The sequence below is a fragment of the Delphinus delphis genome, chromosome 15, assembly GCF_949987515.2.
Source record: "Delphinus delphis chromosome 15, mDelDel1.2, whole genome shotgun sequence".
Lineage (NCBI taxonomy): Eukaryota > Metazoa > Chordata > Mammalia > Artiodactyla > Delphinidae > Delphinus > Delphinus delphis.
The window spans coordinates 51778543-51805882 of NC_082697.1; the positions used below are offsets into that span (position 1 = coordinate 51778543).

At 48.7% G+C, this 27340-nt stretch overlaps 1 protein-coding gene across 3 annotated transcripts in view; it reads left to right on the plus strand.

The window, feature by feature from the left end:
- Positions 1-27340, plus strand: part of NAA60 (N-alpha-acetyltransferase 60, NatF catalytic subunit) — a 38575-nt gene that overhangs the window by 6366 nt on the left and 4869 nt on the right. The window contains exons 1-2 of one of the 3 annotated variants that reach the window (XM_060031624.2): positions 9310-9422; positions 26011-26126. In XM_060031624.2, the coding sequence (XP_059887607.1) occupies positions 26017-26126 (110 nt within the window). In that variant the 5' untranslated portion in view covers positions 9310-9422; positions 26011-26016. Of the gene's footprint in view, positions 1-9309; positions 9423-25945; positions 26127-27340 lie in introns of those variants that run through there. The other 2 variants (XM_060031623.2, XM_060031625.2) reach the window with 2 other exon arrangements.

Genomic DNA, 27340 nt, shown 5'->3' on the forward strand with positions numbered 1-27340 from the left:
TGGTTAAGACTGCGATCCCAATGAGGGGGGCCCCAGTTCGATCCCTGGTCGGAGAATTAAGATACCACATCCTGCAACTAAGCCTGCGTGCCGCAACTACAGAAACCCGTGCAATGCAACTAGGGAAGCCTGTATGCTGCAACGAAGAGCCTGTGCAGCCAAAATAAAATAAATAAATAAATAAAAAATAACCTTAAGGAAAGCCTGGGAAGTTAAGGCGTGATTTATGGATCTGAAAAGTAATGTGTTTACAGAGCGGCCTAGTCTGAATGGAGCCAAGAGAAAGAAGAGTCAGCAAGAGTCTGGCAGCCCTCCTGGCACTGCTCAGACACAAGGAACATGGACTTGAGGGGCAAGCATTCCTGACCTTTGAGAAAGGCCTGAGTAAAAGATCTCCCTTAAGGCTCTCTTTTCTTTCCTCTTTGTACGCTGCTCACCAAGAACTTTCTGGTTAGCAGTCTAGTTTCCCAGGAACACTAAGAGAGGAGGAGGTGTCTGGAGCAGGGTTAAGAGCATTCCAGTGACTCTTGACTATAAACAAGTAAACCAGAATTTGGTTTAAGCCTCAGTCTTTTGTGAGCCTGACTGGTAAGCCCAGTCTCATGGTACACTGACAATAAAAATGGAGAATCAGACCTTCCCAATATACTGGCCTGACCCTCTGAGTCCAGGCTAAGTGGCCACCTCTGTCTTGGTTTTAATTGCAGCAATCAGTATCATTGTTGGTGATTCAGCTTATACACTTGCATCATTTTACACCCAAAGGGAATTTTTTTGGAAGCAAAATTTTTATTTTGCCTTGTAAAACTATTTTATTTTTTATTTTTATTTTTTGAAATTAGTTTGTATTGGGGTATAGTTGGTTTACAATGTTGTGTTAGATTCTGCTGTACAGCAAAATGAATCAGTTATACATATATCTGCTCTTTTTTAGATTCTGTTCCTAATATAGGTCATTACAGAGTACTGAGTAGACTTCCCTGTGCTATACAGTAGGTTCTTATTACTTATCTATTTTATATATAGTAGTGTATATATGTCAATCCCAATCTCCCAATTTATCCCTCCCCCCGGAAGCAAAATATTTGGTTCCTAGTTGTACTGGCTTTGATTCATGCAAATTTTTTCATTGTTTATTTTACAATACAAATATGTTATAGCCTTTGCTTCTTTACGCTTAAGTATATCTAGAGAGATTTTTTTTTATATTTGCCCATGTAAATCTACTTTGTGTATTTTTTTTCTTTTCCATTATGGTTTATTACAGACTATTGCATATATTTTCCTCTGGTATACAGTATAGGACCTTGTTGTTTATTTTATATATAGTAGTTTATATCTGCTAATCCCAAACTCCTAATTTATCCCTCCCCGACCCCTTTCCCCTTGGGTAATATATGCCCAGTAGTGGGATTGCTGGATCATATGGCAACTCTATTTTTAGTTTTTTAGTTTTTTGTTTTTTGTTTTTTGGTATGTGGGCCTCTCACTGCTGTGGCCTCCCCCGCTGCAGAACACAGGCTCCGGATGCGCAGGCTCAGCGGCCATGGCTCAGGGGCCTAGCTGCTGCGCGGCACGTGGGATCCTCCCGGACCGGGGCACGAACCCGCGTCCCCTGCATCGGCAGGCGGACTCCCAACCACTGCACCACCAGGGAAGCCCTATTTTTAGTTTTTTAAGGAACCTCTGTACTGTTTTCCATAGTGGCTGCACCAATTTACCTTCCCACCAACAGTGTAGGAGGGTTCCCTTTTCTCCACACACTCTCCAGCATTTGTTATTTGTAGAGTTTTTAATGATGGCCATTCTGATTGGTGTGAGGTGGTACCTCATTGTAGTTTTGATCTGTATTTCTCTCTCTCTCTCTCTCTCTCTCTCTCTTTCTTTTTTTCGGCCGTGCTGCCCTTGTGGGATCTTAGTTCCCTGACCAGGGATTGCACCTGGGCCTCGGCAGTGAAAGCGCCAAGTCCTAACTACTGGACTGCCAGGGAATTCCCTTGCATTTCTCTAGTAATTAGTGATGTTAAGCATCTTTTCATGTGCCTATTGGCCATCTGTATGTCTTCATTGGAGAAATGTCTATTTAGGTTTTCTGTGCATTTTTTGATTGGGTTTTTGTTGTTGTTATTGAGTTTGTATAGTTTTTAAATTAAGCCCTTGTCTGTCACATCGTTTGCAGATATTTTCTCCCAGTTCGTAGATTGTCTTCTCATTTTGTTTGTGGATTCCATTTCTTTGCAAATGCTTGTAAATTTGATTAGATCCCATTTGTTTATTTTTGCTTTTATTACTACTGCCTTGGGAGACTGACCTAAGAAAACATTGCTATGATTTATGTCAGAGAATGTTTTGCCTATGTTCTCTTCTAGGAGTTTTATGGTGTCATGTCTTATATTTAAGTCTTTACACCATTTTGAGTTTATATTCATGTATGGTGTGAGGGAGTGTTCTAACTTCATTGATTTACATGTGACTGTCCAGCTTTCCCAACACCACTTGCTTAAGAGACTGTCTTTTCTCCATTGTATATTCTTGCCTCCTTTGTTGAAGATTAATTGACTGTAGGTGTGTGGGTTTGTTTCTGGGCTCTCTATTCTTTTCCATTGCTCCGTATGTCTGTTTTTGTGCCAATACCACGCTGTTTTGATTACTGTAGCTTTGTATTGTCTGAGGTCTGAGAGGGTTATGCCTCCAGCTTTGTTCTTTTCCCTCAGGATCGCTTTGGCAATTCTGGGTCTTTTATGGTTCCATATAAACTTTAAGATTATTTTTTCTAGTTCTGTGAAAGATATCATGGGTAATTTGATAGGGATCGCATTAAATCTGTAGATTGCTTTGGGTAACGTGGCCATTTTAACAATATTAATTCTTCTAATCCAAGAGCATGGGATGTCTTTACACTTCTTTGAATAATCTTCAATTTCCTTTATCAGTGTTTTATACTTCTCAGCATATAAGTCTTTCACCTCCTTGGTCAGGTTTGTTCCTAAGTATTTTATTTTTTTATGCAGTTTCAAAAGGGGTTTTTTGTTTTTTTTTTTACTTTCCCTTTTTGATATTTCATTTTTAGTGTAAAGAAATGCAACAGATTTCTTATGATCCATGTAAATATTAATGAACCCATCAGAACCATGAGTCAGAACAATCCACTGCACCTCCAGCCTGTCTCCTGGAACCTTTCTCCTCTCCTGGGAGTGCTCCCAGGGAGGTCCAGAGTCCTCTCAGGCAAAGCAGATGCTAGTCAACAAGCTGACTGTCTACAGGGCTTGCCATGAAGTGGCTTGTTCATGATCTGTTTCTGGGATCCTGGAAAAATGTTTTTGGTGTCTTTCTGGAAAGGCTGATTTTGGTAAGTCACCTGTCCCCCTGGGTGTCAGGAAGGTTGTGATCCAAGAGAACACATCACGTCTTTAAATGAAGAAGCGATTTGTTTGTTTCTTGACTTTCATCCTTCATGGTGCCCCTGGGGAGAGAAGTTTCATTCTGCATGCTATAAAGGCCTTGGGTGGGTGTTTCATTGTAAAATGGGACAACAATACTGACTTTTCAGAGTGATTGGGAGAGTAAATGAGGACATTGAGGAAGGACTGTAGGACTGTAACACAGTGTGTAGCACATAGCAGACACTTAGAAACTACATGTTCACTCAGATTACATTCAAAAAGTTCCATTATTCTGTGTAAGTGCTTCTGTTGAAACCCTCATCAAACCGTCTTGTAATCACACATCTTCTCAAAGGCAGAGAACACATCTTAGTCACTACTGGTACCCACAGCTCCCAGCATAGTGCATGGCTAACCTTAACTGAAGGAAGAAGGGAGGACAAGCATCCAGTACCCAAGCTCGGCCCTCATCTCACTCACACTTGCTTTTTATTTATGAAAATATCATATTGTCCGTGTAAATAAGATCTCTGAGAGCATGCAGAGACGCTGGTAACAGTGGAGAACTCTGTTACTCAGAGTCAGAGGGAAGGAAACTTACTTTTCACCGTATATCCTTTTGTTCTGCTTTTAAAATTTTACCATGGGCATGCATACTTCTTACTTTTTTAAAAAATTTATTTATTTATTTTTTGGCTGCATTGCTTCTTCATTGCTGTGCGCAGGCTTTCTCTAGTTGTGGTGAGCAGGGGCTACTCTTCTTTGTGGTGTGCGGGCTTCGCATTGTGGTGGCTTCTCTTGTTGTGGAGCACGGGCTCTAGGTGCGCAGGCTTCAGTAGTTGTGGCATGCAGGCTCAGTAGTTGTGGCACACGGGTTCAGTTGCTCCGTGGCATGTGGGATCTTCCCGGCCCAGGGCTTGAACCCGTGTCCCCTGCATTGGCAGGCGGATTCCCAACCACTGTGCCACCAGGGAAGTCCAGGGCATGTGTACTTCTAAAAAAATGTTTGTCATAAAATCCCCCCAAGTTAAACCAAAACCAAAATATGTTGGATACATCTGTAAAAATCATATAAAGATGAAATGTAAATGGTTAATAAAAATAGAAAAAAGTGATCAAACTTACTAAGAAGTACACATTAAAATAATGAGATATTTTTCCCCCTTATAGAGTGCAGAGAGGTAAGGAGGGATGATATCCCATGTTGGTGAGGATGTATGAGACAGGAGGCAATGTGGCATTTGTTTTCAAATGAAATGTTTTCAAATTGAAATCAATTAAAAATAACCAACATTCGGGACTTCCCTCGTGGTGCAGTGGATAAGACTCTGCCCTCCCAATGCAGGCCTGGGTTCGATCCCTGGTCAGGGAACTAGATCCCACATGCATGCCACAACTAAGAGTTCACATGCTGCAACTAAGGAGCTGGCAAGCCACAACTAAGGAGCCGTGGAGCCACAACTAAGGAGCCTTCCTACCTCAACTAAGGAGTCCACGTGCTACAACTAAGGAGCTGGCAAGCCACAACTAAGGAGCCCTGGAGCTGCAACTAAGGAGCCCGCCTGCCTCAACTTAGACCCGGTGCAACCAAATAAATAAATATTTTTTTAAAAGAATATATATATATTTAAAAATCAACATTCTAGGAATTTTCGCTAAGGAAGTAATCTGAAATATGTGCAGGTTTCTGTCCAAGGTTTTTAGTGGCAATACTGCTTACAACCTGAATGTCCGGGTGTTGGGAGGGAAACCTTATCCCCAGCCCCTGCTCTCCCCACCTCCCCAACCGCAGTCTATCTATGATAGAGCAGTGAGTAGGGCCCTGGGTGGCTGGGATCACCTAGCGTTGGCAGAAGACAGCAGTACCCAACCTTATTCCTCTATGCACCAGAGAGAGATGAAAATTAATATGCTTAATCTCGCCTTAATTTCTGGAGAGATCTTGGCCTTGGAAGTTTGTGGAACGGCAGAGAAAGTTAATTCCTATTTGTTACAGTGAGCATGTACTACTTCCATAATTAGAGTAGTTCAGCCGGGGCTCTGGAACGGCAGAGCCTGCCCATGGAGATGGTAGCTTGCGGCTCTCCCTGACCCAGCAGAGCCTGATTACCTCCCTATCACAGAAGCTGGGAAAGGGCTCTGCAGCTGAGGAGGCAGGAATTGAGGGTTTGTTTCCCTTCAAGAGCTCCACAGAGAACCACTCTTCTTGGCAGCTTGGAGCGTGGCTCGAATGCAGAAGTAGAGACTGATGACGCCTCCCACTGGTAGTGCCTGTAGATATCTCTGTGCTTGACCCATGGCCAGAGGGTAAAAACAGTCATGAGTAGGCAAGAGAAAAATAACAGTAAACTTGAAGAGACTTGGCAGCCAGAGGGAGAAGGAGCTGGCAGAACCCTCAGAATAGGCAGCTCTTGAGGAAATAGAACTTATGAAAGAGACAGATGGCAGCTCTACCCAAATACGATGACTGGAGGAGATTGGATTATAGCAAAACTTTCTGGAACTGAAAAGCATGTTTTGTTTTGTTTTGTTTTTAAATTTACATTCAGTAGGGACTTCCCTGGCAGTCCAGTGGTTAAGAATCCACGTTTCCACTGCAGGGGGCACAGGTTCGAACCCTGGTTGGGGAACTAAGATCCCGAATGCCGCATGGTGTGGTGTGGCCTAATTAATTAATTAACATTCAGTAGGTGAATTGAAGGAGAGGATGGTCATCATAAAGCCAGTGGTCTTTTAGATCAAGTGGAAGAAATATCTCAAAACACACCAAAAATAGAGAAAAACCAGGAAGCAAAGAGTTGGAGGAGCAATCAGTATTGAGCTCAGTGCTGATTAGACCTTTCCTGAACCAATTCCTGTGGTCAGGAGATGCCCCTTCCCACTTGCTGGGTTATCTGAGCCAGTCGCTGAGCCAAGGGAGAATGGGTTGAACTTAACGGGTTAGACCAAAGTAGGGACCATTTTGGGGTGGAGTCAATACCACCCACACAATGGGATAGAGTGGAATTTTTTTAAAGAAGACAACTACCTGGAATATCCCTTGTAGTAACACATGGTACCTGACTGAAACCATTGTCCTGAGGATAAATGAGATCCTGTGTAAGTTGCTTACACAGTGCCCAGCACATAGTAAACCCTGGGGGAATAGTTATTATTTTCTCATTTTTTTAGAAAGTGCTTTTAAAGTTTTAATGGATGTAGATGCCCTTCTCAGTTTTGACAATTCATCTTATTAGTGCTCTATGTAGAACCCTGGAAACAACAGAATGGTAACTCTGCTACACTTACAGAGTGCTTCATGCAAATTCTGATTCAGTCTTGTGAGGCTTGAGGTTCTGCATTTTAAACAAGCTCCCTGGTGATGCTCATGCTGCTGGACCACAAGACCACACTTTGAGTAACAAGGACCTGGGAAGGGTTTTGCCTTTCCTGTGTGATTGAAGGGGCTTACCACTGCCCCCATGTTCCATGGATGGGAACATGACGGAAGGCAAGAGAAAGGATGATGAAAACAAGCAATTTTCTTTTTGTAAAACCTCATCCTTTTAATTTAAAATTTTCAAACCTTCTGAGTATTTGAAAGAATAATGCAGTACACACCTATGTACCTTTCACCTAGCTTCACCAATTATTAATATTTAAGCAATTTCCTCTTAAGGGCATGCTTAAGAACTTAAGTTGTCCACATCACTTCCACTCTTGTCCATCGGTAAAAACTTTGGCATATAGCCTCACATTGCTGCAAGGGAGGGTAAGAAGTATAAGCTCAGCTTGACAGCTATTACCTGCTATAGGGGGTGCTGTTCTATTACTACAAGAGGATATGAGAAAGCAGTTGCTTTTTAAAAAGAAGGAAGATGGGACTTCCCTGGTGGTCCAGTGGTAAAGGATCTGTCTTCCAATGCAAGGAACGCAGGTTCAATCCCTGATCGGGGAACTAAGATCCCATATGCTGCAGGGCAACTAAGCCTGTGCCACAACTACTGAGCTTGCAGGCCTCAACGAGAGAGCCCATGTGCCGAAAACTACAGAGCCCACATGCTCTGAAGCCCACACGCCACAACTAGAGAGAGGGAGAGAAGAAAAAAAAACCCGCATGCCATAACTCGAGAGAAGCCTGCCTGCCACAGTGAAGAGCCTGCGTGCCCGCAATGAAAGATCCCACATGCTGCAACTGAGACGCGACACAAGCAAAAATAAATAAGAAGGGAGAGGAGGAGGAGGAAGACAGTGGATACTAGGGGACAATTAGCCACCTCTAACACACTGACTCGCTGGATCTCCCAACCAGTTCTCTTCAAAGTGTATTCTGGAAAGACTGAAGCTAAATTTGCAGCCCATCTCTACAAAGTATGTAGGACTTCAAAGTATGCATTTTATACCCGCCTCACTGTTGATTGTTCTATCTTCATTTATATTAAAGCTTTTTTTTCAAGTTTGATTATAATAGTGACACACTAAATATAATTGTATAGAGTGCTTGAAATGCTCTGAGTGGACCCAAACACGTTTACCACAGCATCTTTGCTTACAATAGCATGTTTGCAGGACTTAAAACTGTAACTCTACCGAGTTGTAAATGATATTATGTTTTCATTTGCCTGTGATTTTTCAGCCTTTAAAAAATTAGGAACTTACAGAAACTGTTACAGAAAGGAAATACAAGTTGCTTTACACAAATCAAGATTCCATCAGTCACTAACATCATATTATGTAGACAATAGAATATCCTGGTTGTTTTACATCCCCTTGTTCCACTACTCTTGATCTATTTATACCAATTGCCTTTAAAACTTCTAATCTCTTTAGGTATATTTTCTTTGTCAAAATGTTAAAGAATATGCATTCAACATTTATGAAATAGTGTGATTTTATTTTATTATTTTAAAAATATATATTTATTATTTATTTGTTTTGACTGCGCCGGCTCTTCGTTGGCGGACTTCTTAGTTGCCGCATGCATGGGGGGGATCTAGTTTTCTGACCGGAGATCAAACCCAGGCCCCCTGCATTGGGAGCCCTGAGTCTTACCCACTGGACCACCAGGGAAGTCCTGATAGTGTGATTTTAGACTGTTTTAATCTGTGATAACGTTTATTCATTTGGATGTGAATTAAATCATTTTAGGGTTGATAATTTTAGCCTTCCGATTCCATTCTTTGCCCCTGTTACCACTGTAAGTTATTTGAAGGCAAAGAATAAATCTCTCCTTTAAAGTTAACATCAGAGTTTGCTCAACACGAGTCCCTTAGCAACAAAATTTGAGTTAGGTTTTGTGATGTAGTACCTCCTCTAACTTGAGGGCAACTGACCCCCGTCCATTTACACAGCGACAGCCTTAACTGCCTGTCTGCGGAAGCTGGACTCTGGCTGCCGGCCGACGTCCGGCGCTGGGCGCGGTGGCGCTGCTCTCCAGCTGCTGTCGGTCCTCCGATCACGCTTCCCTGGCTTGACAACCCTCCAGCTGCTGGAGATGGAAAAGCTCAAACCCTAAACCCGAACGAGGGGAGTTTTGGCCGGGAACTGGAGGGCTGTGAGCCTCCGGGTCTGCGCGGGGACGCTCAGCTGTGCCCGAAAAACCCGAGCCGGCCGGCTACCAACCGGACCGCGCCCCCGGCGTCCATACCCGCCAGGCTCGGGCAGTTCAAAGTTCGGCCGGGTCCAGAGGGATCTCGGACCCTCCGCTGGCTCTCAGAGCCTCGCCAGCCGCTAGCAGGCGCGCCCCCAGCCCCACCGCCAGCAGCCCAGCTTCTACTGTGTTCGGCTTCGCGCCAGGCCTGCCAGCTCCTAAGATGGCGGCGGCAGCGTCGAGAGGTGGCGCCCCACGTGGGCTCCGGTGGCCAATAGGCTTTGGGCCTGCGCCGCCGGCCCGGAGCGGGAGGCGGAAGTGCTTCGGGCAGCAGCCTCTTTCCAGGCTGCGGCCCCTGCCGGTTACATAACTCGTTGCCGGCTGCGAGCGGCCCCACTTCCTGGCTCCCTGAGAACCGAGGATGCGCTGAGCCCCACAACGCCGTCCGCTGCCGCCGGCTCCCTCCCGAGGTGAGGTATCCCGGGCTCTGGCCTGCAGTGTGGCGCCGGACCCGGCCGGGGGCGGGGGTCGTTGAGAGGCAGGGAGCGCAGCTGGGGGGACGGCCGGGGTGCAGGGGGACCGAGGCGGCCCTGGCGGGGCGCGGAACTGCCCGTCCGTTCAAGGGAGGCCGGGGGCGCGGCCCACGCCAGTCGGAGCCCAGATCTTTCCGCGGTGTTTCGGGACGGCCTCAGAGCTCACGCTTCCCGGGGTGAGGAGGGAGCCGCGACCCCAGACTCCAGGGGTGCCGAGAGGCGCGATTCCGACCCTTTTGCCTAGGACGCCACCGTGCGAGGCCCCAGGACGAGTTGGTGGGGAAATTTGGAACCGCAGGGCAGCCTGCCCCTTACTACACTCTAGATCTCACGGGAGGTGCAGGGCCTGTCCTCTTCACAGTTGAGCGATTCGTCGCTGCCTCGCCCGGTCCTACCTCTGCTTTAGTACTTGTTGCACGGATTGTAGTTATTTGCCGACTTGTTTGCCCTCCCGTGAACTCCTGAAAGCCTGGGGCTCTTTCTTGGTCGTCTCCACATCTTACTCCTTCAGCTGTACATTTTGGTTAAGATAACTGATTCCTTACGTTTTTGGTAGTTTACAGACTGGCCATGCAGACCCCTACACCACCTCTGACCTCTTCTGCCCTGTCGGGCACTTCCCAAGGAATAGAGGGAATCTATAGCTTCTGTGGTTTGTGCCCCGGGAAGATTTTCAGGGAGGCTGAGCGCCTTCCCTAGACCACTAACAGCAAAGATCTGTGTGCCCAGCGGGTGACGGAGCCCAGGGCCTGGAGATGAGGAAAGGAGTTACTCTGCAATAAACATGGACACTGCCTGCTTCATTGGTCTGTTTTCATTCTGCCAGATGCTTGAGCCATGCCATTTTCTTACTAATTTGTCCTGAAGGAAAAGAATAACAGCCCCACAGGGTAATTCCCTGTGGTACCTGGAGTGGTTGTTAATCAGAGTCAGAACTGGAGAGAACATTGCTGGTTGCAGATATTTACCGGAGCATGGAAGGCAGAAAACTTCTAGTTAATGCTTAACTGACAACCGGGAAAATCACTGTGACTCCAGGTCATCTATAAAAATACCACATTCCATGTAGTACTTTGTGATGTATAGATAAGTCATAGAAGTTCTTTGGCCAGTAGTACTGGATTGTGAGGTGGGAAGAAGGGGAGTCTTGAACAACATTGAATTAAAAGGGGCTGGAGCAAAACAAATACTCTCTTACAAGAATCCCTGAATTGAGTTAAGCTCAGTTAGAGAAGAAGGGATTCCAGACCAGAAGAAACTCAAGGGTGGCTGAAGTATAAACGTCAGTCATTTAACAAATGGACAAAGTCAGTCATGGCTGTGCGCATAGGTCTTCATCTCCCTTGTTCCAGGATTTTGTACGTCACAATTAAAGTGCAAACTGGCCCTTTGAGAAAGCAGTGTGCGTGAGCTCCTTCTCCTTTGGGCCACAGTTTGCTGGAGTTCCATCTCACTGGGCTTGCAGACATGCTGGGTTTCTATAAAGATGGTTAAAACCTGTAAGTAACAAAGTCAAGGCATGGTGTCGTGTTCACAAGCCAGAATAAAAAATACAGACGCTTTTTTAAAAGGTCTGTGTGTGTCTTATTTTTAGCCTCTCCTGTTGTAACTTACAGTGACTTTATCACCATGTTTATTTTAACCGCACCCACTCTCAGACTTCAGATGTGACTTGTTGAGGTTGCTTGGCAACTTGGCCTCTGCCTGGGATGGAAGAAAATTCCTGGATGTTAGGAGATTGGAGAGGTAAAAGACACCCAGTAGAACTAAGAAGGTTGGTGCTGTCACTGCTCACCAGGTGCTCCACCCCACAGACTGTCCCAGCCTCAGTGGACCTGCTAGCAGCAGTTTGTCTTCTGGCAGCCTGAGGTATGTTTAGACCAGGTGGACACAGCATCCTTACTTGGCAGCAGCCACAGGGAACACAGTGTAAAGAAGAATCCTCAGAGCTCTGAGTGTGGGGCAGTGCATATCTTTGCTCTGCTAAAATGGCCCAGAGGTCTCTCCTTGTTGGTGACAGCTCTCCTACCTGAGTAGAAGGCTGGCTGCTTGTCAGGCCATGTCTTCTGTTAAATGGTGGCTCCTGCATCTCTACATCTTACTGCCAATACCTCCTTCCCTGACAACTCTTTCTGGAAGGAATCCACAAAGTCCTCATGGCTTTTCCACCTCAGTTCTTCGTTTGCAGAAAGCTAGATTGGGATATAGACTCTGTGTCGAAGCTGGTCCTGCTTCTGTCCATGTGCAGTGCTTTCAAGTAAAATGCTGATTTGTGAAATGATACTGGAACTCCTGGGTCTCATTCTGGCTAAGTCCAAATGTTGAATTTCATTCAATGAATATTTCTAAGTGTCTTTGATAACTCCAGGATCAGGCCTCCTTCCCTAAATATCATTCTTTTTAGGGTGACCTCTGATAGAGGCTGGCTGACAGGCTAGGTCAGGGTTATCTGAAGCCCAGATATCTTACACTGCTGATTAAAGAGAGACCTATGTGTTTGAAAACCCAGTGAGCACATACATAGTAGGGTTGACGTTCCACTCTGAACCTGAAGGTGTTTGCTCAGTGCTTGTGGAGTGATGGGAAGGGGATCTGAGCAGGGAGCCAGGGCTTTCTGCAGGAAGTAGTTTGGGGTCTACATCAACAGTGGAACCAGTGCTCCATTGAGTGCCCCACTGCAGAGGCTGGCAGACACGTGACAGTCACCCCGAGGTGCCCACAACACTGAACCTGGATGGTCAGGTGGAGGGGGAGTAACCACGCATGAGGGCCAGTCCGTAGTCCCTTCCTGTGGGCATCTCAGACTCCCCATCTCCTCACCTGAGGCCCACTTCCTGCTCAGGCAGGGCCTACATGGCAGGGAGGGGTCCCACACTCTGAATATTGATGGCGAGAACCACCTGTGAGTGTGACAACATAGAGACTTTAAAATGTCTCTTCCAATTCATAGACTCTTAGTGCCAACGTTTAAGCCGCATACCCTTGGAATAGCACGGCATTTGTTCACTGGTACCAGAAGTAAACATTCTAAACATTCTAATAAGATGCACAATTGTAAAGAAGCAAAGAGGAGCTGATTGTGGAAAGGGACACAGAACAAATGTTTGTTCCCTTTGCTTCCACAGGAAGACCAAGGAAAAGTATTTTGTCATCTTTAACAGACTACATTAAAAAAAGAAATTCTTCCCAGTTCTATTTCTTGTTGTTATTAGAAAGCAAATTGTGTTCCTCTTTTTTGTTTCCTGCATTCCTGAAATAGGGCAGCAAAGTATTTGGGCAGCAAAGTAATGAAATTTGAGCCCATCTTAAAAATAACTGAGAAGAATTTCAATTTCATTTGATAAAATAGTCTTTGGGTAATTGTCCCTTAGCTACTGAAAATGATTTTTATCTGGAAAATGTTAATACAACAATATTTCCATGGTTTCTGTAGCATTCAGTAGCTGTTTGCTACTTTTTAAAAAAATTTTTTATTTTTAGAAGATGACTCCTAACTAGTTGTAAGCTATTCAGAAGGTCTTGCTGGTCAGATATTTGCTGCTCTTTCTACTCTTACTGTCAAATTACAGTATTGCTTATCCTCTGGCCTCCCATTTTTACTTTTTTGTTGAAATATACACACTGCTTGACCAGCGGTCATGGCATGAGCGTACCAGTGCAACCACCACCTCAGAAGACCCCTTGGGCCTCTTACCAGGCAAGCCCTCTCCTATTTAAAAAGTTTATTTTCTTGTAGGAAACACAAGAAACTATTAACCGTCATTTTATTGGGACTGGGGTGAGGAGGGGATTTCAAGTTTTTGCTTCACTTTGTGTATGGATTCCTATTTTACCATGAACATGTGTTCATAGTAAAACATAGTTTTAAACAGCATTTAACAAAAGGAGAATGTTCTGTTTAAACCTTTCTTTTTAAAATGGCTGTCCTGAAACCTATGAATAGTTTTAAAAATTGATTTTTGTATGGCCACTAAATTTTCTTTTTAATAGTTGCACAGGAACTCTTTAAAATATTTTCACAAGTCTATTCGGCATCCTTATCCACAACTACCTCCTCTTTGCTTCATTACAAATGTGGGTCTGTGTTTAGAATATTTATTTCTGGCATCAGTGCATAAATGCCATGCTGTTCCAAGGGTATTTGGCTTAAATGTTGGCACTAAGAGGGTCTCTTTGGGGGCAAAATGGGTAACCATTCTACTTATACTTTGAAGAGACATTGTAAAATTCCCAAGTTGTTACTAATTAAAACAGATTATTTTAATATAAAAGATCTGTTCATAATTTTCACGTACCACCTGGAAGTCTTGTTTTTTTCTGTTAATAAAAACAACCCAAGCTCATTGTTTTTTTTTTTTTTTTTTTTTTTTGCGGTACGCGGGCCTCTCACTGTTGTGGCCTCTCCCGTTGCGGAGCACAGGCTCCGGACGCGCAGGCCCAGCGGCCATGGCTCACGGGCCCAGGCGCTCCGCGGCATGTGGGATCTTCCCGGACCGGGGCACGAACCCGTGTCCCCTGCATCGGCAGGCAGACTCTCAACCACTGCGCCACCAGGGAAGCCCTAAGCTCATTGTTTTTTTAAAAAAAAGCTCAAATGATACAGAAGCGAGTGATGTGGACACCAACGTCTGCCTTAATTCCAGAGGCAAATGCTGACTGGAGGTTGAATTACTTTTAAAAATAATTTTTGTTATAAAAGTTAACCTCGTGATCAAGTGTTAATTTATACCGAATTTGACCCACTTTCACATTTAATATCTTTTGGCTTCTGAAGGATCTTAAATGCAAACCCAGAGAAGTAGAGATTAAAATCAAACATCAAACAAAAAAACCCAGCAGAGTGAGATGGGAAAAGTGTAGAAAGGCCAGTGGTGGGGCTAGTTTGCTGCAGGGGCAGCGGTGAGGAGCAGGCAGGGTTTCTGAAGCCCGATGCCCCCTTTGCTGTGCTTTTCTCCTTCAAACTGAGCAGCCAGCGGTCCATTTCACCCACTACCCCAGACAGTGCTGAGGGCACCTGCAGCCGCCTGAGTTTTCTGTGGAAGAACTCACTCACTCTCAGTTGGGTTAGAGCCCTCAAGAGGGTCCAGTCTTGGGTGTCAATCAAGGATGTGTATTTAATTTTTGGCTGCACCCTGTGGCATGTGGAACTTCTGCGACCAGGGATCGAACCCATGCCCCCTGAAGTGGAAGTGCAGAGTTTTAACCTGTGGACCGCCAGGGAAGTCTAAGGATGTGTATTTAATACATACATTTTACTACTATTAAATGCATACACTTACCACCATCAGCCCCAACCTAATATTTACAAGTGGTTTTTTTGTTGTTTGTTTTGTTTTTAAATCCAACTGGTTGACCCACTCCCTCGATCCGAACTGGGAATCAGCATTCTTGGCAACCCTGTCCCAGCTTGACCAAGATCCCCAATTGAAAAGCCACAGGGCAGCGGCACCTCTTGCCCAGCCATCCTGGTGGCCCGTCCAGCCCAGGCCCGGCTGTCTCCGCTTCGCGCTCTGACCGAGTCCGTGGGTGTGAACGTGCGGTGGGCAGCAGAGGTGCACCTGCACTTCGTTTCCGTTCCAGGAAGAGGAGACGTGCCCGAAGCTTTCAGGAGAGGGGACCTCAGGGTTTGCTCTTGGCTCCACATCTCTGGCCCCCAGTTCAGTGGCCCTTTTTCTCCCAGGTCACATTCTTGTCTCTGTTTTCCCTCTTTGTCCTTGTCTGTCCCCAAACCCGGACTATAGTTCCCCAATTCTGACCAAGTGGGGCCACAAAAGACGAACAGTCCTTTGGCCGCCCGTCGACTGCTGGGATGCTGGTCCTTAGAACAACCACAGGATTCTGCCTCTGCAAGGAGTCGGGGGGGGGGTGTCGCAGGTGGCATATGTGCACAGTGGTCCGAGGACATGCCCTCCGCATCTGGTCATTTTACCATGGACATGAGGTTAAAAAGCAAAATGATGAAATAAAATTTAAAACAAAATAAGATCTGTCTCATCTTGGGATATGGTGTAAAGTTAAAGGGCAGAGCTCTGAAATGCAGGATGCCCTGAGCTGCGTAGTGCCCTTATCTCTGCCTTCTCATCCTCGAGAATCTGGTGATGGCCCAAGTTTCAACTGCGGGTCCCCAAGTTTGCCGGCCCCTGGCAGAGAACTTGGCACCTGGCAGTCGTGACCACCTTTTGCAGAGGGCTTACATCTCACTGCCTGGCAGGCGTTTTGCACGCTTCCTATGAGGACTTCCATCCCCGCTTTATAGCCCTCCCTGCGGCTCATAGCCCGCACATGGCAGGTGGCAGGACAGTGAATTTGAACCCAGATCTGGTGGCCTCAAAGCTTTGCTTAGCCCTGGACTCTGCTGCCTCCTGCTTCACAGGCCCTCTGAGAAATGTTGTGAATCAATGATCCTCTTGTTTGTGTCCCACGCACATGGGACGTTTCGGGCCTCAATATTTTGCCTCCCAGAACTCTTTGATTCGAGGAGGCAGAACAAATAAGAAAAACATGATCTTTTTTTTTTTGGGCTGTGTTAGGCCTTCGTTGCTGCGTGGGCTTTCTCTAGTTGCAGCGAGCCAGGGCTACTCTTCATTGAGGTGCGCAGGCTTCTCATTGCAGTGGCTTCTCTTGTCACGGAGCATGGGCTCTAGGCATGTGGGCTTCAGTAGTTGTGGCACGTGGGCTCAGAAGTTGTGGCTCGCGGTCTCTAGAGTGCGGGCTCAGTAGTTGTGTTGCACGGGCTTAGTTGCTCCACGGCATGTGGGGGTTTTCCCGGACCAGGGCTCGAACCCGTGTCCCCGGCATTGGCAGGTGGATTCTTAACCACTGTGCCACCAGGGAAGCCCAAGAAAAACATCTTGACTGAGGCAAGGGGGTGGATTTCCCACCTTTCCTGTGGCTGAGGGAGGAGAGCATCCCTTCCCACAGTTGTGTTAACCCCTCCCAGCCCAGGCTGGTGGACAGCACTTTTCCTGTTCATTGATGTGCAGTTTGCCTCAGAATTCCTCAAGCAAAAGAAGGGGTTCTGAGAGTATTTAGGTAATAGTGCAGAAAAACACACACCTTCCTTCTCCCCTCAGTAGCTCCTCCAATAATCAGAGATGTCCAGTGATGCTTTTTGCTGTGACCCCAGTGCCTAGAGCAGGCCCTGGGTTTTTAGTACAATTTTGGTAAACAAATGACTGAATGGATTCTCAGTGTGGAATGCGCGGGAGGTGATAGAAGCTTTGGCCCAAAAGAAAGCCAAAATGGGCTGTCCATGGGACTGCTCCTGGACCACCTGTTGTCTTATTTTTAAATTGGGAAGTGTGCAGATGCACACAGTTGGTGACCCCAAAGGACACGTGGAACGTCACCGCCAGCCCGGTGGGTCACCTTTTGCCCCCTCTCAGTGTCGTCTGACGCCCCCAGCCACATTCTCATTTCTGTCGCCATCGGTTCCTTTAGCCAGTTTTAGAATTTCACACAAATGGAATCCTCCACTGTTATCAGTTCATGTTTGAAGGGATGTGTCTTAAATTGTGTGTGAGGAATACGTGGGCTCCCCTCTGGGCAAGATGAGGTGGGTTGTATGAGGGAGGCTCTTTGGAACTGGAGTGCTGGGTGTTTGTTTCTTTTCGCCTGTAAATTATTCATGTTCCTCCTACTCTGAGGCTTTGGAAGGAGCCCAGGCTGCTTTGGAGACGGCTTGCCCCACCACGGGCGGCTGCTCATTTGAACAGACAAGCTGTGCTGAGCGCTCAGTTTCCCTCACTTGACGTTCTGAGCCCTTCAGCCCATTTTACTGATGCGCAGGGCGGTGCCCTGTGTCCATCACTGGCTTATAGTTCCTTTTCTGCGTCATCCGTCCTGAAGGCAAGAGCTTGGAGTCCATGGCTGTTGGATTTTTCAAGCTGATAGGCCTGGTGCCTGCAGAATTTCACACTCCTGAGGGCCCAGCGGTCTTTCATTCTTGTGCCATGGAGGAGTGTGTGCTAATCTTCCCTGTGCTTCGCTTGAGAAGACACCTGGAGTGCTGGGGACAGACCAGGGCGGTGCTTTGTCACAGGGTGCAGGGAGCTGAGGGCTCAGGAAGGGGATTGACGGAGATGTGAGCTGTAGTGAGTTTAGGGAGGTGACTCCTGAGGGAGGCTGCTGGGTTGCAGCGGGGGAGACTGTCAGTGCGTTGTCACCATGTGCTGGAGCAGAGGCCAGGCCTGAGGGGAGCTGGGGCAGGAGTAAAGCAAGAAGTGGCAGCAAATGTGGCAGTGCGGGCAGTTCCATTGAAGGGAGAGAAGGTGGTGGGAGGCTTGTCCAGGAGAGGGTGCGCGGTGTGCACTGGAGGGTATTTGTGCAAAAGAGAAGATTGAAAATGTTGGAGAAGGTGGTGCTTGGGTCAGGGAGAAAGGAGATGTGGAGCTGGGCCAGGGACTGGGGTGTCCCTTAGTGGCCACCTCATTTATCTTCCCAGCGACGGATAGGAGAACTGAAGCATGCAGCAGGACAGAGATGTCCCAGTGGACAGCAGAGCTGGGATTGACCCTGGGCATGGTGGCTCCAGCATCCCTGCAGGGTCTGGGAGCATGTGGAGGGCACAGAGTCCCGAGCACAAGTGGAGGGTGGCCTAGCCTCAGCAAGGAGAAAGGACCATTTTGAATCAACAGGAGTAAAAGAAAAGAAGGAAGGGGGCTTCCCTGGTGGCACAGTGGTTGGGGGTCCGCCTGCCAATGCAGGGGACACGGTTTCGAGCACTGGTCTGGGAGGATCCCATATGCCGCAGAGCGACTGGGCCCGTGTGCCACAATTACTGAAGCCCGCGCGCCTGGAGCCCGTGCTCTGCAGCGGGGGAGGCCACCGCAGTGAGAAGCTTGCGTGCCGCACCGAAGATCCAACGCAGCCAAAAATGAATAAATAAAATAAAATAAATTTAATTTTAAAAAAAAAAGAAAAGAGGGAAGGGAAGGGGCAATGTGGTCATGGCTGGCCTGACCACTGGCAGTCTGCTGAGGTCAAGGTGGAGTCCAGAGCACTTCTCAAACCATTAAGATGATGGGAGCAGTTTTTAAAAGTTAAGTATGGCCTGTTTGGGACTGAGAAGCAGTGCCTTTGAAGGAGGGAGAGGCCCTGTGGACCTGGGGCATCAGGACACAGTCTGTAGAGGGGAGTGGTCTCCAGGAAACAGGGTTGTGTATGGCTTTCTTCACTGGTTGGGAGTGGAATGCACCGTGGGGATCTTGCTGGTGCCAGGAAACCCCTCCAAAAACTGGAACAATCCCATTCCAAGCTCCTAGGTTCTGAATCCCAGCATTTGGCAATGGGAGGGGGATGGAAGATGCTCCTGGGATGTTGGCTTTCACTCTATCCGTCTGGCTGAGCACTCAGAGGCGCTCGGGAAGTGTGGTCGGGGAGGGGATGCCTAGGTGATCAGGCACCACCTCCCCCCCAGCCACCACGTGGACTTCAGTACAGGAACCCGAGAGGTCATTTCAGCTCAGAAGGAAGTTGAGGCTTGCAGACAGCCCACAAGGACAAGGTTTGGGGAAGGAGAAAGGATGGACCGAGAGGCGAGCCGGTGGGTCCTTCATTGTCTTGGAGAATCCGGTTTCTGTCCCTCCTGGAATTGTTCCACTCACTGACCCCTAAAGGCCAAGGACAGGATGAAGACCCAGGAAATCTAGGGAGGACTCTCCCTGCAGTCCTGAACTATGCCTTCTCCCGTACAGCATGTCCCTGCTTTCATAGTATCGGCGTGTCTGTGTCTTTGTAGAGAAACGTACAGAAAGGTGGCCTGTGCGGCTTTGGTGCCCGTCCACTAGCACCCCAGGCCTTAAGACATAGGGCTGACTCGGGGGCTGTGCTCAGGCTTCACCCACCGGCCTCTGTTCTCTAGTGAGTCTTCAGAATCCTTGTCTCTTAAGCCCTTAGGGTGGCCCATAGTGATAGGAGATTAGTTCCAGGCAGACAGGTGGGGTCCCCACAGGTGTCAGATGTCAGTCCCCAGCCTCTCCTGTAGCGGTGGACCAGCCACACCAACCTCCCACCTGTACCACCGCTGCCGCCTTGACCTCACCCTCCCTGGCACCATTCCTTTCTCTCTGGCACACGGGCGCCAGATTCTCCATTCCCCAAGCCTTCCTGCCCCCTTCTCCACTCCTGTTGGTTGGGCTGGGACAGATTAACACTATGACATGCTGCATTTTCCCTTAGTTAAATGTGACGTGTTTCTATTTTTAAATCAAGGCATCTAAAGAACTGGCCTTTGAAAACACGGAAGTACTTTTAATAGGGATGCACGAATCCACAAATAGCTGTGTGTCTTAGAGCCCAGTGTTTTTCTTGAAAGTTGAACAGGGAACAAATCCTGCCCCTTTGGTCAAGAGCATTATCCCAAGGGTACTATGGGGAAAATGTATAAATCCCAGGACATAAGAGATGGTCATTTATTATGAGTCTCTCTCTTTGCTATCAAGCCTCAATTTTTTAAATGTTTTAAAATCAACTTTATTGAAGTTTAATAGGCATATGACAAAATGTACCCAATGAGTTTAATGTGTGTATATATGTGTGTGTGTAGATATGTGTTTGTGTGTGTAACCACCACCATCAAGATACAAAACATTTCCATTCCCTCAGGAAGTGCCCACTCAGCCTCCTTGCAATCAGCCCCCTGCCGCAGGTACCAGAGGTCAAGGCCTTGCTTCCTGTGGCTCTGGGTGTCCTGTGTCTGCCTGTGACCACCCAGATCCAGGCTCTGCAGCTGGTTTTGTTGGTTGCCTGCACTTGTCCTGCCAGCTCTGGAGGAGAGACTGGTGAGAGTGAGCCGACGTATCCCGTCCTGTAGCTCCTTTCTGCGGGAGCTCAGAGCACATTTGCTGTTGGTTGAGAGAAGAGTGGGGCACAGCCAGTGAGACACCTGGAGCTCTGCCAGGGGTGGTGAGGGTGGGCAGGCATGTCACCCTGTTTCTCAGGCTGGCATCAGCCCATCAAACCCCAGACAAACCACCTGGAGCTGGTTTTCCAGGAAGAGGACGATGTGGAGTTTCCTGGTGCAGGTCAGGTATTGGAGCCGAAAGTTGATTTGAAATTCATCCGGTGATTTGTGCTTTGTGTTGACTTCCCAGACAGGGGCAAATCTGAGCCTGATCTTTCCTTTCTCAAAATCACCTAAGCAGCTTACCCCGTGAAAACCCATAGACAACACAGATGCACTTGGTTGAGCCTTGATAACTTTCTTTGGTCACTTCTTACACACTCCAAGCCAAAGACAGATTTTTTTTCTTTGAATATGAAATATTAAAATTGGCCCACATCTGGAGTAAGCTACCAGATTGGCCCTGGTGGGCTGGCGGCTCTTCCTCATCTCTGTGAGTCTGTGCCTCCCTCCAGCCTCCCTGACCTTCAGCCTCATCTTCCTCAGAGCACCCCCATCCCCAACCCTGGTGGGCCTGGCTCAGAGGCAGGGGCTGGGGGAGGTGGGGTGTGGACCAGCCCCACTGCAGGAGCCCCTCTCTGGTACCAGCTTGAGCCCCTGCAGTTTGACTTGCAGGCTGGAAAGTTTCTGATTCTTTCTGGAATCTACTGTGACTTCCTTCAGAAAGAATAGTTTTTATCCATTTCACCAAAGAAACGTTTACTCTCAAGATTGGGGCTGGTTTTTGTTTTCTTTTTTTTTTCCCGTACACGGGCCCCTCTCACTGTTGTGGCCTCTCCCGTTTCTCCCGTGTCCACACGCGCTGGACACACAGGCTCAGCAGCCATGGCTCACGGGCCCAGCCGCTCCACGGCATGTGGGATCCTCCCGGACCGGGGCATGAACCCGTGTCCCCTGCATCGGCGGGCGGACTCTCAACCACTGCGCCGCCAGGGAAGCCCTTGTTTTCTTTTTAACAGCTTTATTGAGGTACAGTCCACCTACCATGAATTCACCCAAAGTGTACCATTCAGTGTTTTCAGTGTATTCACAGAGCTGTGCAGCCATCACCATGTTCAGTGTCAGAACATTTTCACCGCTCCCAGAAGAAACCTACACCCTTAGCCATCACCCTCCAAGCCTCTCAACCCCACTCCCCACCGTAGGCAACCACTAATCTGCCTTCTGTCCCTATGGATTTGCCTGTTCTGGACACTTCATGGAAATGGAATCGTAAGGTGCAGTATGTGGCCCGTTATGTCCAGCCTCTCTCACTCAGCATCATGTTTGCCGTGTTCATTCACATTGTAGCACGTGTCAGTGCTAAATATTCACCGCATGGATGCACACATTGTATTGGTTCAGGCATCCATTGATGAACATTTGGGTTGCTTCCACGTTGGGGCTGTTTTTTGGTGAGCTCACAGTGGGCTCTAGCTTACACTCCTTTGCTCAATTTAGAGCAGGGGTTGTGCCATCACTGGAGTGTTGAGCAGAACGTGTATAGGGCATCCTGTTTGGCCACTCAGATTAGGCAGGTGGTGATGTATTGGGGCTTGTCCCCCAGGATTTTCCCTAAAGGCAGTTGCCACAGGGAGAGGGGGACGCCTGTCTCAGGAGCCTTCTCTGGAAAGACTGCACTGAGGGCCAGGCCTCGGCCTCAGATGGTGCGGGGTTGTCGACCGTCCCAAAGGCTCGAGGTTTTGACTGGGGTTTCCTGCGTTTCCCCACTCTTGGCCGCGAGGGAAGGAGAAGGGGCGCCAACTGGCCCCGTGGTTAAGACTTAGCCCCTCCGGCAGCTTCTAAAGCGGCACCCTTGTCCCCGGGTGTCTACACCCTCCTCTTTAAAACCACGGTGGAGTTTGGGGGTTGTTTAACTTGAGTCCCGGACGGTATTCCTGCCCCCGGAAATCTCCGAACCAGGCATCCAACCCTCCAGGGCTCCCGCGTGTGGCCAGTGGGCAGCCGCGGCCAGCAGGGAGTGCGCTGTGCTGTTCCCAGCGAGGGGTGTGCAGAGGTGGGGTGGCCACTGCAGGGTGGCCTCGTGCAGAATGGCAGAGGTACCTCCATCAGTCACCTGGGGAAGCTGCCATCCATGCCGGAAACTCAGCCTGTGGAGAAGTCTGGCAGGTTGATGGTTAATTTTAATTAGGAACATTTTCACACATACACCTGGTGTACCCGTCTTCCAATTCAATGGTTGTGAACATTTTGCCACTTTCGCTCCAGCTAAATTCAGCTCCAGAACATTCTGAATTTCACCCCTTTATGTCCAGCGTGCATCTCTTCAGGAATATGGACATTTCCTACACAACCACACTGCTGTTTTCATGCCAACAAGATTAGCAGCACCTCCGTGGGTGCTTTTAGAGGTTTTTTGTGGACTCTCTCCCTTTGTGGGGGAAAGAGGGTCACGTGTGCAGTGGGTTGTTTAGAAACCTCGCAGGAAGCAGTGCTTTGTTGTGGCAGCTGCGATGTGTTGGGCCTCGTTCTGCTCCTGGAACTGTACAGTCTGGGATGACCGTGAAGCCACGTCCTGGCTGTGACTGCCAGGATGTATTCTGGACAGAGATGACTCATAAAACTCAAGAGTTGCCATTTTTGGTCGACAGTCCATTTCCCAAGAGGTGGCCGGCCTGAGGTCCCTGAGGTCACATTGACCAGAGCGTCCTGGGCACCATTGGTGGTGGGGGTTGCTGCTGAGCAGTGGACCAGCCAAGCTGTTCATGAGAGATGGAGCTGGACAGCATCTTTGGTTTCTGAAAGTGTGTCCCAACAACAAGAAAAACACAGGCAATGTGGGAAGGTCAGATTTGCCAAGTCTGGGAGGATTTTTTTGTTGTTTGGTTGGAGTTTTGGTTTTGTTTTGTGTTTGGAGCCGAGAACTCAGCCCAGAAGCTGTGGCTACCCTTTCTCCAGAAGCCTCTCACGTTAATGTCTGTGATGGCCTGGTCCCTGGTCCTGTCATCTGAAAACAAGGACGTGGGCGGCTGTCTCTGCCCTGCGTGAGTGGGCTCTCAGAGGTCCCCTCTGAGTGACGAGTCTTCTCAAGAAGGGTGCCTGTTGGGATCCACCAGGCCTCAGGCAGGAGCTCACCTGCTTCTTGTCCTGATGAGCTTCCCTTCACGCTGCCAGGGGGTCACAGGAGGGGCCCCACCTGGCAGACCCCACGTGGGCAGTGTGTGCAGCGCGCAGGTGCTGGCTGGAAACACGGAGGAGGAAGAGAGAGCAGGTCCCCTCTCATCTCGGCTCTCAAGCCGTGCTGTGCAGAGGGACCTGTCAAGGTGGCATGGACCTTACCCTGCAGGGTCTGGCGAGAGCTGGAGAGACAGAACCCGATGTGGGCACAGAGCCATGGAGCTCCTGTAGTACCTCCTCTGCCTCCCCGCCCACCCCATGTCTGCTTCAAGGTCACCAAGGTCACCATGTTTCCAGCCCCGTGGACCTGACCTTTAAAGCCCCCACCCCAGCTAGTCCGTGTCAGACTGGCTGGTGCCATGAAGGGGAAGGGGGACGGCGGCAGACCTGTCATTGCCCAGCCTACCCTTGGCCATCCCTCAAAGGAACCCTTCTTGCTGGACAGAGCCTACTGGGGTCATGTCCAAGTCTGAGACTGAGCAGCTGCCCCACTGGCCCTGTGGTCAAGCCTCAGGGTGGATTCGGCCCCTGGCAGGTGGCAGGTTAGGACATGGCCTTCCCGGGGACCCTCATGGAAATGCCTGTGTTTCATGGGAACCAATCAGGAGCAGGGTCAGGACAGCAGGAGGGCACTGCACTTGGGCTCCCTTTGACCTTTGGTCATTGCCTGGACTCTCACGGTGCCCATTCACAGAACTGTGGTTTCTAGAGTCAGTTTAGGTAACTTCAGGCTACCCTTTGCCCCAACTCCGATGTTTAGTATGAAAAATTTCAAATATGTAGAAAAATTGAATGTGTGACCAGTAAGTTCCTATTTTATATCAACCTGCCACTCAGGTCCAACCGCTAATAGCGTTTTGTCACATTTGCATTCTAAGCAGTTGAAAAATGTTTGAACTGTTTAGTTTTAGACCTCATGATACCTCACTCCAAAGTATTTCAGCAATGCATCTCCTAAGACTTTCTGCATAAGCACTGTACCCTCCACATCTAAGTCAGTTAATTACAGTTTCATGATAATTTCATCATAAATTCATCATCTACTGTCCAGCCAATATTTAAGTTTCTCCAAAATGTTGTTTGACTTTTTATATTTCCCAGGAAGAGTTTACACGTCACATTTGGTTGTAGGTCTCCTTGTCTTTTTTAGTCTATTTTTTTTAATGACATTGACTTTTTTAATTAATAAATTTATTTATTTTTTGGCTGCGTTGGGTCTTCGTTGCTGGGTGCGGGCTTTCTCTAGTTGCAGCGAGCGGGGGGCTACTATTCGTTGTGGTGCATGGGCTTCTCATTGCGGTGGCTTCTCTTGTTGCAGAGCACGGGCTCTAGGCACATGGGTTTCAGTAGTTGTGGCTCGCGGGCTCATTAGTTGTGGTGCGTGGGCTCTAGAGCGCGAGCCCTAGAGTGCAGGCTCGGTAGTTGTGGTGCACAGGTTTAGTTGCTCCGCGGCATGTGGGATCTTCCCGGACCAGGGATCGAACCTGTGTACCCTGTATTGTCAGGCAGATTTCTTAACCAGTGCACCACCAGGGAGGTCCCTAAATGACATTGACTTTTTGACGAGACCAGGCCAGTTGTCTTGTAGAATTCTACCCGTTCCGTGTGTGTCAGATGTCATGGTGCCCGGGTGCCAAGTGTTACCTGCAGTTGTGAAGTTAGGCCTGGAGGCTTGATTGGCTTCAGGCCTAGCATTGTAGGTAGGAACCTTGAGGGCTTTGTGTATTTCACAGGAGGCACTGGAGGCTGGCCTCCATCCCTGGGGGACGTGGGACTGCAGGATCTCAGGGGTGTGAGGTTAGGCTTTTCCTTGGCGATCGCTGAGTCCTGGGGGTGGAGGTGCTTTGTCAGAGTCCACCCATGGCCTTCCTACCTGGACTGAATGTAGCTTCCTGATTTAATCGTTGCAACTCGTGGCCCCTGTCTTGAACTTTTGGCATGTCTTGAAGTCCTTCTGTGCGCACATAGGGGAGGAGAAATGGCCCACCCAGCAAGTGCCACTCTAAATCCAGCAGTCTCTGGGGCTGCTGAGCCCTGGGTCGTTTGTTGGCAGCCACTGGCCCAGGCTGGGAGGAGTTGGGGCTGGCAGGGCCATGTGTCTCCCCAGTGGAAAAACAGCAGGTGTGAGGGAGACGTGAGAACCTCTGGGCAGAAGTAGGGCTGGTGTGGGTGCTCAGCAGGCAGCTCAGAGGGACCAAGAGAAGAGAGAACACAGACCAGAGTTGGGCTGCTCTCTGTGGGGCTCAGGAGTATCCCATGTGAGCAGCGAGGCGACCCTGGGTCCCCATCCTCCCAGGCCTTCCCGATCCTTGGTTTCCTGCCCTGCAGGGACGGTGGAGGTGGGGGTGTGCCTGTGATGCCTAGTGCAGGGAGTGTTGTGAGGGGAGGAACACTCCATCAGGGGGACGGTGCGAGCTTTCCCACCTTGCTTGCCTCACAGGTTATATGAGGAGGAGGAGGCGGCAGCGTGGGTGCGGCTGCCTCCTGACACCTCCCTCCCTGCAGGTGTGAATGACAGAGGTGGTGCCATCCAGCTCCCTCAGTGAGGTCAGCCTGCGTCTCCTCTGCCACGATGACATAGACACCGTGAAGCACCTGTGCGGCGACTGGTTCCCCATCGAGTAAGTTGAGCAGTGTCCCCAGCTGTGGCTTGGGGGATGGGGAATGGCAGGGGGGATGTGCACAGAGCTGCGGGTGCCAAAGCTGAAAGGCTTGCTGTGAAGGCGCCGTGGTGGCCCAGAGTGACCTCGCCTGTCGGGGCCCCGGGCCCTGCTCCCTGACTACCACCAGGCTCTTTGCACCTCATTATGTTCCTAGAGATCCCCGAAAGGGCTTGACTGAGAATCTTTAGTTACAAAGGTGTTCCATGCAGTGCTACTTACAATATTCAGAAAATTGAGAAGCTACTTAAGTATCTTAACAGAAAGGAAGTGGTTACATACATCGGGGTATGTGTATGCAAAAGTATAATGTTATTCTGCCGGGGGAAAAAAAACCTGTCCTAGAGGTATATATGTTGACTAGGAGAGTTTTTTTATGAGATATTAAGTGGAAAAAGCAGACTAGAAAGCAGTATGTACCACAATCCCCCTTTTGTTTAAGAACACATACAAGATAAAAGCTGAGGAGGATATGTACCTCGTAGCAAATGTGTTCGGTAGTTCGTGTGGGTGGATGATTAACATCCACAAGTTTGTCTGGTTTTGCTTGTCTGTACTTCCTACGTTTTTCTGTAATATGCACATAGAGCTTGTAGTGATAAAAATAGTGCAAACTTTTAAAAATTAAAAATAAACAAGGTCCTGCCAATCATCACATTTCCGTGAGCCTTAGCCTCAGACGTGTTTAACCTGCTGCCGGCAGGAGGGGAGGGATTCCCTTACGTCCCTGATGGGAATGTGAATTGTCACCTTCTGGGACCACGGGCTAGCGGTGGCTTCATAGGTTAGAAAATAAATGTCATCCCAGCAGTCCCACCGCTGGAAAGTAATCCAGTAAGTCCGAGGTTAGACCCCGCTGAGGGTGACCTGGGGCAGGTAGAGCCTCACCAGCCAGAGCCTCTGTGCCTCTGAGTAGTCCGACCTGCTTGCCTCTCCTTGCAGCTTCCTGGGCCTGAGGCCTCAGGTTCCAAAGATGAGGGAGAGAACTTCAGTCCCATCAGACCATGTGGTGGCAGCTCCCCTCCTGGCTGCCGCGCCACCCGGCACTGCTGCGGTTAGAAGGCGGGAGTGTGATGAGGACCAGGAGAGGAGCCTGGGTGATGCTCAGGTTCTATGGAACCTTCCAGTGGGCGGGTGGTGGCCTCTACAGTGCAGACCCGAGTAGAGCACCTCTC